This window comes from Benincasa hispida, chromosome 12 (assembly GCF_009727055.1).
Source record: "Benincasa hispida cultivar B227 chromosome 12, ASM972705v1, whole genome shotgun sequence".
Classification (NCBI taxonomy): Eukaryota; Viridiplantae; Streptophyta; class Magnoliopsida; order Cucurbitales; family Cucurbitaceae; genus Benincasa; species Benincasa hispida.
In genome coordinates, this window is record NC_052360.1 from 20,952,882 (window position 1) to 20,964,603 (window position 11,722).

Consider the following 11,722-nt stretch of genomic DNA (forward strand, 5'->3'; position numbering starts at 1 on the left):
AGTAATTAAAGAGAAGGATTGCCCTCTTGATTCCCCCTTCAGTATAAGTAGTGAGGAAACTGATTGGATCAACAATTCAGGAGATCAAGAAGAGCCAAAAACAGAAGCACCCTTGCTTGATGACCTAAATACTCTGTTTCAAACAGAGGACATTATTTCTGAGACAAAAGCCCTCAGCCCTCAGCCCTGCCCACTCAGCCCTCCCTTTCAACCCCTTCTGACCTCTTAGCACATTTATTGAGCATAGTCACTGATTGCAACCTAATACTGGACTGATCTTCGGTTGGCCCTGAACCCTGTTTTCGAAAAAGATGAATATAGTATCTTGGAATACAAGAGGCCTCAAAGATAGTAATAAAAGGCTGGCTCTTAAACGATTCCTAAAGAAAATTAAACCCTCAATAGTGCTAATTCAAGAATCCAAAAAAGAAAATTTTGATGCAAGTTTTATTAAATCTATTTGGAGTTCCAAAGATGTCGGATGGGAATTTGTTGAATCTTTTGGTGCTTCTGGCGGGTTGTTGACAATGTGGGACACAAATTTGATTTCGGTATTAGAAACCCTCAAAGGTGGTTACTCCCTTTCAATAAAATGCACCACTATTTGTAAAAAGATTTGTTGGGTCACTAATGTATATGGGCCAACCGATTACAAAGAAAGAAAATTCGTGTGGGAAGAACTACTTTCCTTGGTAGCTTACTGTGAAAAGGCATGGTGCATGGGTGGTGATTTTAATATCACAAGATGGGCACATGAGAGATTCCCCTTGGGTCGAAGTACTAGAGGTATGAGAAAATTTAATAAGTTCATTGAGCAGGCAAAACTCATGGAAATCCGGTTGAGTAATGGGAACTTAACTTGGTCAAGGGAAGGTATCACCGTTTCAAGATCCTTACTAGACCGATTTTTCATATCAAAAGAATGGGATGAGTTATTTGAAAATTCTAGAACCAATAGACAAGCCCGAATTTTTTTAGATCACTACCCAATTTTACTAGAAGCCAGTTCTTTTAGTTGGGGTCCTTCACCTTTCAGGTTTTGCAATAGTTGGTTACTCAACAAAGAGTGCATCCAAATTATAGAGAAAGCATGGTTTGGCAGTAAAGTGCATGGATGGGCTGGATTTGTACTAAATCAGAAGCTGAAAGAAGTCAAAACAGCAGTAAAATGGTGGCATTACAGCAATAAGGAAGAACTAAAAAAGAAAGAGGAGAGGCTGCTAGCAGACATAGAAAAATGGGACACTCTTGCCGAGATTTCCCCCCTTTCCCAATGACTATGCAGTTTGGTCTTCATCAAAATCAGAACTCATGGCCTTATATAGACTGGAAGAAATCAGCCTATTACAGAAAAGTAAGTTAAATTGGCTCAAGCAGGGAGATGAGAATACAAGCTTTTTCCATAGATTCTTAGCAACAAAAAAGAGGAAAAACTTTATAAATGAGCTAGTTGATGAGCAAGGAGTGCCAACAAAGTCGAGTGCAGAAATTGAAAAAAGCCCGATAATCAATTATTACAGCAGTCTTTTTCTAAAATCCCCAGGGTAGAGGCATCTTCCAATAAACCTAGACTGGCCTTGTGTGAATTTGAATCAGAATCTCCTCTTGCAAAATAATTTTTCAGCCACAGAAATCTTCTCAGCTATAAAAACCCTTGGCAAAAGCAAGGCCCCGATGGCTTCACTTTAGAATTCTTGCTGAAATTTTGGTCTCTTCTAAAGTCAAGCTTCCAAGATACCTTTGATGACTTCTACAAGAATGGTAAGATCAATGCTTGCATAAAGGAGAACTTCATATGCTTAATTCAAAAGAAGAAAGTAGCAATTAAGGTCAGTGATTACAGACCCATTAACTTAACCTCTTTAATATACAAAGTCATTGCTAAGGTGCTAGCTGAGAGATTGAAAGGGATTATGCCCAACATTATTGCTCCCTCTCAATGGCATTCATAGAAGGAAGACAAATTTTGGATCCCATCCTTATAGCCAATGAAGCTGTTGAAGAGTATAGAGCAAAAAAGAAGGGATGGATCCTTAAACTTGATATGGAGAAAGCATTTGACCGAGTTGATTGGAATTTTCTAGAAAAAGTGCTACGGTCCAAGAATTTCAATCAGAAATGGATAGAATGGATCATGGGATGTGTCAAAAACCCACTTTACTGGATCTTCATTAATGGGAGACCAAGGGGAAGAATGGTTGCTTCAAGAGGGCTAAGGCAAGGTGATCCCCTCTCCCCTTTCCTTTATCTTCTAGTCAGCGAAGTATTGAGTGCTTTAATTTCCAAACTCAACCAATCCGGCATTATTGAAGGTTTTATAGTAGGTAAAGAGCAAGTTCCAAGTCTCCATACTCCAGTTTGCGGATGATACCTTATTGTTTTGCAAATATGACAGTTCTATGCTTTTAAAACTTAAACATACAGTGGAGCTCTTTGAATGGTATTCAGAGTAGAAGGTAAATTGGGACAAATCAGCCCTCTATGGCATTAATGTGGACGACAGTGACCTCTTTAATACAGCAGCATCTTTGAATTGTACGGCTGACCATCTTCCTTTTTATTACCTAGGGTTGCCTCTAAGGGGTTACCCGAAAAGAGCCTCCTTTTGGCAGCCGGTCCTAGACAAAGTACAAGCTAAACTTGACAAATGGAAGAGATTTAATCTATCTAGGGGAGGAAGAGCCACTCTATGCACTTCAGTCCTCTTAAACCTTCCAATTCATTACTTGACCATCTTCCTCATGCCCGAAGGAGTAGTATCTAAAATGGAAAGGATAATACGAAGCTTCTTTTGGGAAGGCAACAAGGGCAGCAAGCAAAATCACTTGGTTCAATGGGAATTGGTTCAAAAACCTATAGCAGATGGTGGTCTAGGCCTTGGTGGTTTCAGATCTATGAATATTGCACTTCTTGCTAAATGGGGATGGAGATTTTTCAATGAGGAAAACTCTCTTTGGGGCAAAGTTATAAGAAGTATTCATGGTAAAGATGCATTTGATTGGCATACAGCAGGAAAAGGTGGTAGAAGCTTGAAAAGCCCATGGATTAGCATCTCAAAGACTTAGCTTAAGGTAGAATTTTTGGCCACTTTCAAACTTGGTAATGGCAGCCGAATTGCTTTCTGGTTAGACACCTGGGAAGGATCTTCCCCTTTCAGCACCCTTTATCCAAGCTTATTCAGAATCACCATGCTTCCCAATGGTTCAGTTGCTGATCATTGGGACAGTAGCATAGCTTCTTGGTCCATCACCTTCCGAAGGTTACTCAAAGATGAAGAAGTGTTGGCCTTCCAAGACTTGTTGGAGAAAATTGTAAGTAGAAGTCCTCACTTTTTTGATAAAAGAGTGTGGTCCATGTCAACCACTGGCCTCTACACCGTTAAATCCCTTAAAGTATACCTAACACCATTCTCCCCTTTGGAAAAGCCCTTCTTCTCGGCTATTTGGAAAACAAAGAGTCCAAGAAGAGTCAACATTCTCATTTGGATTATGCTTTTCGGTCAGCTGAATGTAGTCGAAGTTCTTCAAAGAAAGCAACCAACATCCTCCCTTTCTCCCTCAGCTTGCTCGTTCTGTCTCCAACATAGTGAGGACTCCCTTCACCTTGTCTCTTATACACATCTAGATGTGTATAAGAGACAGGTTTAACACTGCCGGATTTCAGCATTACTCTTGTTCCCCCCCACCCCTTTTTCGTTGAACTTTTTATTTATTTCCATAAGTTTTAGGCCACTGTGTTGGCTTTGTTTTTAGATCTTTATTTTCGATTGTACTACGGTTATTTTTCCCTCATTTTGTAATCTTGTTATTGTCTTTCCCAGCTATGGGTTTGATTTGGAAGTGATGACGGTGCTAAGGGAGTCTCAACCTAGTTGAGATGTCCGGGTGCATCTCCTGATCCTTTTAGAAGCACTTGTATTTCCATTTTGCTCATTGTATAACTCTCTTGTACTATGAGCCTTAACTCTTCTCTATATATTAATATAATGAACCGTTTCCTTCTCAAAAAAAAAAAAAAAAAAGAAAAAGAAAAATTGTCGTGTCATTTTTTTTATCTAAAGAATGTATTTTTAATTTTTTCTTAAAAAATAGTATTTGTAATATTTTTTCTCTCTTTTTTCTCCATCCTTCCATCCATGGCCTCCGGTGCCTCCTGCTGTTCTTCTCACTCTCTCTCTCTCTTTTTTTTTCTTTTCCTGTACTTCTTTCCTCTCCCTTTCTTTCTTAAAAGAATTATTCCAGTGGATTCAACCGTTCCAAATTTGGAACGTCTTTTCCCTCAGCATGGGAAGAAGGGGAGAAAGGAGGAGGAATAGGAAAGATAAAAAGAAGAAATGAAAGAGAGAAGGAAAAAAATGAAGAAATGAGAAGGAAAAGAAAGTAGGCAGCAGTGATGGTGATAGGTGGTGACAGCAACGGTGACGGCCATAGATGGGAGGAGGGAGAAAAACAAAAAATTTTTAAAAATATATATTTTTATTTTAAAACAATTAAAAGTATATTTTTTAATTAACAGATGTCTTGGACTCTCGTCAACTATTCAATAGCTAGTTATTGAAAAATTACAAGGGCCTCTTGTCAACTTTTCAGTAGCTAGTTAATGAAAAATTACAAGGACCAAATAAACCATTTTTCCAAACCTCAATGGTTAAATTGTCGAGTTTCAAAATTTAGAGCCCAAAATGCTACAGTGCTACTAAACTCAAACCTCAGAGACCAAATGTATTTTCCATAAAAAGAAAATTTGTTTTCTACATTGGATGGATGCTTAATCTGTTCTTTTATATAATTATATTACTTTGGAATTTTGATTTTAAGATTCACACTATTATAAAATGGGACCTTTTGTATCTTTAGATATTTCATTTAATCAGTAAAATTATTTCTTTTAAAAAAAGGATTCCACTCTATTATGCTGCCCTAATCCTCTATCGACCATAACACCTGTTTTTATAGGTTTTGAGATGGGAACAGATTCCTGCTGACAAGCGTGCCCTTTTAATGCAGGAAAAGCAGGTTTGTTCTCTTTTGCTTATGAGCTGATTATAAACAAAAAAAATTCCTCTTTTCTTTTGTTTTCTTTGATTTTGTATGTTATGAACTTTCTTTTTTATTTGTTGTGTTTTTTCGGTTGATTTTTGGGTATTTTGGTTTATGGCTATTTTGCTAATATTTAGGCTTACGGAATCCCTAATTTAATCTTTTAACGAGTTCGATTATGAGTACCAGTGGAGCAAATTTACTTATATTTCCTCTTTCCAGTTCCCGTTGTTTCTGTTAATTCATCGAATTGAATAACTGGAGTTACCAAATCAGGTTTTCATTACTAGTCTTCATCACTTTGGTATCATAGTTTCACTGCTATAGATTTTTTACCCCAATCTCAAACTGTCATGGAGATGACATGTTTTGATAACCATTTAGTCCCTTGTTAGGTTCTCTTTTTCTCTCAGGGCTGAGTGTATAGGCCCTTTTGTTATACTCATAACGTCTCATTTTACTTCTACTGGATCCTCTTCTTGTAGTTGGTTTCTTTTTTCTACGCCTGCTTATTCATTCAATTTTTTTTTTTTTTGTTCTCAATGAAAGTCTGGTTTTAACCTTTTGGACATTTCACCACTTTTCTCCTAGAGGTTTTGCCTACTTCAAGGCTAGGCCATAGAGAGGTAAAGATTTTGAATTACTGTTTTCATTTCAGAAGCTTGAACCCAAGATCTTGTAGGATATTTCTAAGGCTTCATTTGATAACTGTTTGGATTCTAAAAATTATGTCTCACTAATTTTTACCATAGTTTTTATATAAATATTAAGGAAGTGTTTGAATTCTTAGTCAAATTTTAAATAGGATAATTTTTTAAATGATAAAATAGCTGAAAATATTTTCAAATATAGCAAAGTATTATACTGAAATGTCAGTCTATCAATGATAGATAATGATAGACATCTATCAATGGTTGATGATAGTAGTCTATCAACATACACGGACAGATAATGACATTTTACTATATTTGTAAATATTTTGGTTCATTTTGCTATATTTGAAAACAACTCTTTTAAATACAAAAAATAATTATTAATTATCTATTCTTGTTTTTTAAACTTGGCTTAGATTTTAACATTGATAAAAAGTAGATATCATAATAAAGAAACTCATAGGCAGAAATAATGTTTATAATTTTAATTTCAAAATAAATAACAAAATTAAGTCTCCCTTGGATAACCATAGTGTAAATTGTTGGCAACTATGCTTCTAGAAACATCAGCTGTGAAATAAAACTTGAATTTTATTTTATTTTTTGAAATTTTTCTTGAAATTCAAATGTGCTATTAAGGTGGAAAGCTTACCCAAAAACTATATGGAATAAGCATAAATTTTAAAAACAGTGAACAAAAAAAAGTTAACAAAAAGGAGCCTAAATGGTTATCAAATAGGTCATAAATATTCCAAAATCTTATCACCAATAGCCTTTTGGGGCTCGGGGAAGACCCTTTATAGTGATAAAACCCAGACTAAAACTTAGTTGAGGGTGGTTGTAACTTCAAAATAATTGTTAGCAACTATGCTTCTATAAACGTCAGCTGTAAAATGAAGTAAATTAATGTTTGGTAAATGTTAAATTGTTGTGATTAACATTATGACTAAATTGGCTCGCTAACAAAATTTGTATTTTTCTTTCGTCGATAATTTATATTTTTAAATATTTGTTAAAATGTCATATCATATATATGCTTTCAACCTGTAATATAAGATTATTTGTTAAATGAGGAAAAATAGGTGTATTTTTTTTGCTTATAGAAAAAAGTATGGTATTTTTAAAGAAAAATCAGTGACATTGAACTAATTGATTTGAAAACTTAGGATATAGAAATTGGTTTTTGTGAGAAAACTATTAAATACAAATCAAGTGATTCTACAATAATCTATTTTCAAAAGCTAGTAGGGAATAGATTTTTATAACAGTGATTCTAACGAATTTATTATAATAAATCTTACCAAACACTTAAAAGCAGTTATCATTTCTATGTAATCACTTTTAATGTTCCCAAAAGCAATCCCAAACATAGCCTAAGCCCCTCAGACCGAGCAGATCTCATTTGTTGGACCAATGTGAAATCTGTACCCTTTTATTTCAGTTTTCATTTCAAATTTCATACGTTGGACCAAATTGAAAGCTGAACTCGTACATGAGCAGGCATTGAGAGTATCTATATATATGGAATTTTCAATCATAATCTTAGTGATCTTCAGTTATCTATAGTTCTACATTGAAATAAATATACATAAACATGGCCGAGTGGATGAGAGTTTTTTTGATAAATTCTTTCTTTTAACCTGAGAAATGAGAATGTCTTCCCCTTTAATACCTCAATTCTAAGCAGTGAGTTGTTTCAGGAGCATTTCCAGAAATTAAGAATTGAAAATGCGATGGGCTCCTCAGCACCTACAGCAAAACAGGTAGCTACGATTTATGTACCATTCCAGAAATAGTCATTGAAATAGTGTTAGTTTTCATCATAGTGTCAGTTAATCTTTTATTTTAATTTTCGTACATTTGATCATCTTTCACTTTACTTTAGAACTTGCGATTCATTTATAAGACTAGTTCACAGTAGTTCCTTTCAATTTTGGTTCCCTTGCTTTGATAATTCATTTTCTTTGATTTTTATTTATTGTAAGTTTGCGCCCACTTCTTTCAAGTACTTCCATTCTTGGCATAGTAGATATCAGACCTTTCTTTACTCATCTTCGAGAGTTTTCATCCACTTTAATTCTTGTAGCTTTAGGGGTCAACAAGATTTTGAGATATTGAAGAGTCCATTTGGTAATGTTTCTATTTTTTGTTTCCTGTTTTGGGTTTTGCTGGTTTCTTCCTTTTTGATAAAGAAAGATATAATTATATAATGTAACTATTTATTGCTTGTTTGATAATTGTTTCTGGTTGTTTGTCCTCTTAAATATTTATAAGAATATTAGTTTTGAAATTAAATATTTAAAAATCTTATGTTATATCTATTTTTTGAGAGTTATTATATGTAATTCAAGAATGATAAGATAATGCTTTTATTTATGTTTTGGGGGGCCTTTACTTGCTCTTATCAATCTTTGTTCTAGTGCAAGGTAGTATTGAGATTGTACTGTTCAAGTTTTCTGTCTCATCTTTTTGTTTTTTTGTATTTTGAGTGTTGACTATTTTCATTATATCGATGAAAAATTTTGTGTGTGTTTTTTTAAAACCATTTTGAGTGTTTTTAAAAAAATGAAAAATGAGAAACTTGAGCAACTACCAAATGTTTATGTTTCTCAAAAACTGAAAATAAAAAATGAAAAAAAAAGAAACATAAACATTACCAAACAGGTCATAAGTTTGAAGGTTTGTGTCTTGAAAGTTACTTCCATACATCTCACACTTGCTAATAGCACAATTCCTTCCAGAATTTAAACATGCATGTGTTTTCATATTTTAGGTTTTGTAAAGATCAAGTGTTATGATGCGGTTTCAAAGTTCATGTTTTCTGAATCTCTCAACATCTTTTTTGACATGAATACTTGGGTTATTTGATATATTCAATGGACAGATTTCTTATTTGCGCAATTTGGGATGTACTATTACTCCAACATCACGTCTCCATGCTTCGTCGTTGATCGAGCAATACAAATCACTATAACTACTTGCAAGAAATATGCCACAGGTAAGGAAAATATTGAAGTTTATATGATGGTTTGAGTTGACTCATTTTTCAATTTGATAATTTAAATCAAGAAAGTTTGTTTTCTTTTATGTATTCTGTCATCCTAAGTATTACGCAATTGGTTAAGGTACTATTTCCTTGACTAAATATTAGAGGTTTGAATCTTCTTCGTATGTTGAAAGTAAGTTTGTATTTGGTCATATTTATTCTTTGCATACAAGATGTGAAAGATTTTCTAACATTGTGGGAATCATCATTTGTTCAAGTCAACCAGTTTGGACCTTCTTGGGGGTTCTTTCTCCACCAAATATTGTTTTATAAAATTGGGTTTTTCTCGTCGTCTAATTTCGAAATAATAACAATTTTTATTAGATGAGAATCTTGAAGTTGATTTGTTGGATCTAATGTACCAGTTCTGATTTGTATATTTATTATCATTATTGTTATTTGAGATCGCAGGGCTTTGATGGTAGTTTGTAAATTTCGACCATAGTGGAGCCAGAAGGGTGGCTATTAGATTTTGCATTTTTTTTTTAAATTTATCTTTAGGCTAATTGTTTGTTTTATGCGATGTAACTATTATAATTTAACAAACATTTGAATATTTGAACTTACTATTTTACATTTTTTACTTTTATATTTTAAAATATCTGATAGATAATTAGTTCATTGGAGGGAATTTTTTGGCATTGTGTGAAAAATGTTTTTGTTCTGCTTATTTTTCTTTATAGAAAGTCTGCTTGAACTTAGAAATAATAAAAAAAAAACAAAAAAAACAAAAAATACTTAGGCTTATTTAGTAACCATTTTGTTTTTTGTGTTTTGTTTTTGCTTTTAAAAATTAAGCCTATACACTATTTTCATCTCCAATTTTTTTTCTTTTATTATCTATTTTTTATTAATGGTTTAAATACCAAGTCAAATTTTGAAAATTTAAAAAAGTTGCTTTTAAAAATTTGTTATTGTTTTTGGAATTTGACAAAGAATTCAAGCATTGTATTTAAAACATCATTGTAATAAATAAGAGAAAATATCCTTAATTTTTAAAAACTAAAAACAAAAAATGAAATGGTTATCAAATGGAGTCTTAGTTATTAGCCCTCAATAGAAATTAAATCTTGTCGAGGGTGTAACTCTAACTAAGAGATGAGCATTAAATTTTTCTTGAATTTGCCATGTTTTGTAAGCGGATGCAAACTGAAATCTGATAAAGAAAGATCTCACGATTTGTAAAATAAATAGATTCACTTAGTAAATATTTGGTTTTTTATTTTTGTTTTTGAAAATTAAGCTTACATCATTCACATTTCTTACCATGATTTGCATCTTTTTCAAGTACAATGGTTGAATTCTTAGCCAAATTTTAAAAACAAAAACAAATTTTTGAAAGCACTTTTTTTAGTTCTAAAAGATTGGCTTGGTTTTTAAACTATTGGTGAAAAGTAGATAACAAAGGAAGAAGTTTGGAGGTAGAAGTGGTATTCATAGGCTTAGCTAATCAATTACATCTTATAATGGTTTTAAATCCTTAAAAGATTTATTTGGATAATAGACATGCAAGTCAATTTAAAAACATAGAATGATATTTTGGAAAAGTAAATATGAAAAAGATATGAAATTTTGAAAAAGAAGTTGGACTTATCTTTATGTATTTTATTTTAGGTTTAGGTTTAGGTTTAGGTGTAGTTTAGGTTTATGTATGAAGAGGAAAGAGTAATCCTTGGTGTAGCTTAGGTTTTATTCATCTCTATATCAATTAAAAAATATGAAAATGAATATTACAAATAGCCATTTTAAAGGACCAAATGAAAATTGGAAAGAAATCTCAGTTAACACTTTTTATTATGTGTTCAACCAAATTGTTAAATTAGTCATGTCAGCTAATTATTCTTAAAAAATCAAATGAATATATATGGATGAAGGGTCCATTTATAGGGGCAGAAAAAAAATTTAACTCCAATAAAAACTAATGAAATTTGACCTTCTATTTATGTCATCACTACGTGAAATTACTGTTTTAACTTCAAAGGCATTCTTTTTACTTCTTCGTTTTTGCGTCTTTCTTGCTCGATTTGCATTTTTTTCTTTCATGCATTTGTCTTCTTCTCTTTTGCATTATTCTTTTCTTCTTCTACTTTTGGTTGATTCCACGTTTATTTTCTTCTTTCGTTGCGATGACTTCTTCTACGAATCGGGGAGCACGAGTAAGAATTGGGGAGCATGAGCGAGAATCAGGGAGTGCGATGAGGAGCGAGAAGCGATAATTGAGAGTCAGAATGAGTTTGAGCAGTAGGCCCTCGAATGCATCTAAGGTCAAGTTGGTAACTTCATATGAAGTTGACATAAATATAAGACCCATTTTCATTTATTTTTGAGTCTTGGGCTATTTTTTATTCGGCCTTCAAATAGGGCCTACCATCCGCGGGAATCGAATTTATACCTCCCTCTAAGAAAAGAAAATGAAAATAGATTTTTTTAAAAAATAATATTATTTTATAAATATTGACAACAATAGCTTTGGAGGAGATATATTGATAAAAATGAGGTTGTGGTCCCACAATTTAGGATACTTGGTCCACGATTTGTCTTCCACCTAAAAACCATGTGGCATTATTGCCAAGTTATGATGCCAACGCCTCTTCCATTTTTGCCACGTGCCACGATTTATGATACCAATGCCTCATTTTTGCCTCATTCCACGATTTATCCCTTGATGTGGCACCTCTTCCATCTTTTCTCATTTCTTCTATCCAATTGTTATCGTCAAGTTTTCTGCTATTGCTACTGCCCACCTCCCGGTCTTGGATGCCACCTCTCTTTCTCTCTCACTGTTTTTTTCTTTTGGATCTCTAGGATTATTCTACATGTGTTGCACTCTCTATGCGAGGATCTTCTTCATTCTCTTTCACAAATCGTGGTGATCATTTCTTGAAGGCTTATGAATTTTTGTTGAATTTGTTTGTTCGTTGTTGATTTTGGGTTCAATTGATGGATCTTTGAGAGAACATGAAGGCTTAGAATATTGTGGATTT

General features: G+C 33.2%; 1 protein-coding gene across 4 annotated transcripts in view; it reads left to right on the forward strand.

Annotated features, from left to right (window-relative positions):
* The window catches only part of LOC120093029 (ATP-dependent DNA helicase SRS2-like protein At4g25120), a 58,371-nt gene extending 48,990 nt beyond the window's left edge, over positions 1–9,381 (forward strand). For 2 of the 4 annotated variants that reach the window (XM_039051331.1, XM_039051329.1), the window contains 4 exons: positions 4,956–5,015; positions 7,393–7,455; positions 8,577–8,690; positions 9,150–9,381. In XM_039051331.1, the coding sequence (XP_038907259.1) occupies positions 4,956–5,015; positions 7,393–7,455; positions 8,577–8,666 (213 nt within the window). In that variant the 3' untranslated portion in view covers positions 8,667–8,690; positions 9,150–9,381. Of the gene's footprint in view, positions 1–4,955; positions 5,016–7,392; positions 7,456–8,576; positions 8,691–9,142 lie in introns of those variants that run through there. The other 2 variants (XM_039051330.1, XR_005486250.1) reach the window with 2 other exon arrangements.
* The last annotated feature ends 2,341 nt before the right edge of the window (positions 9,382–11,722 follow it).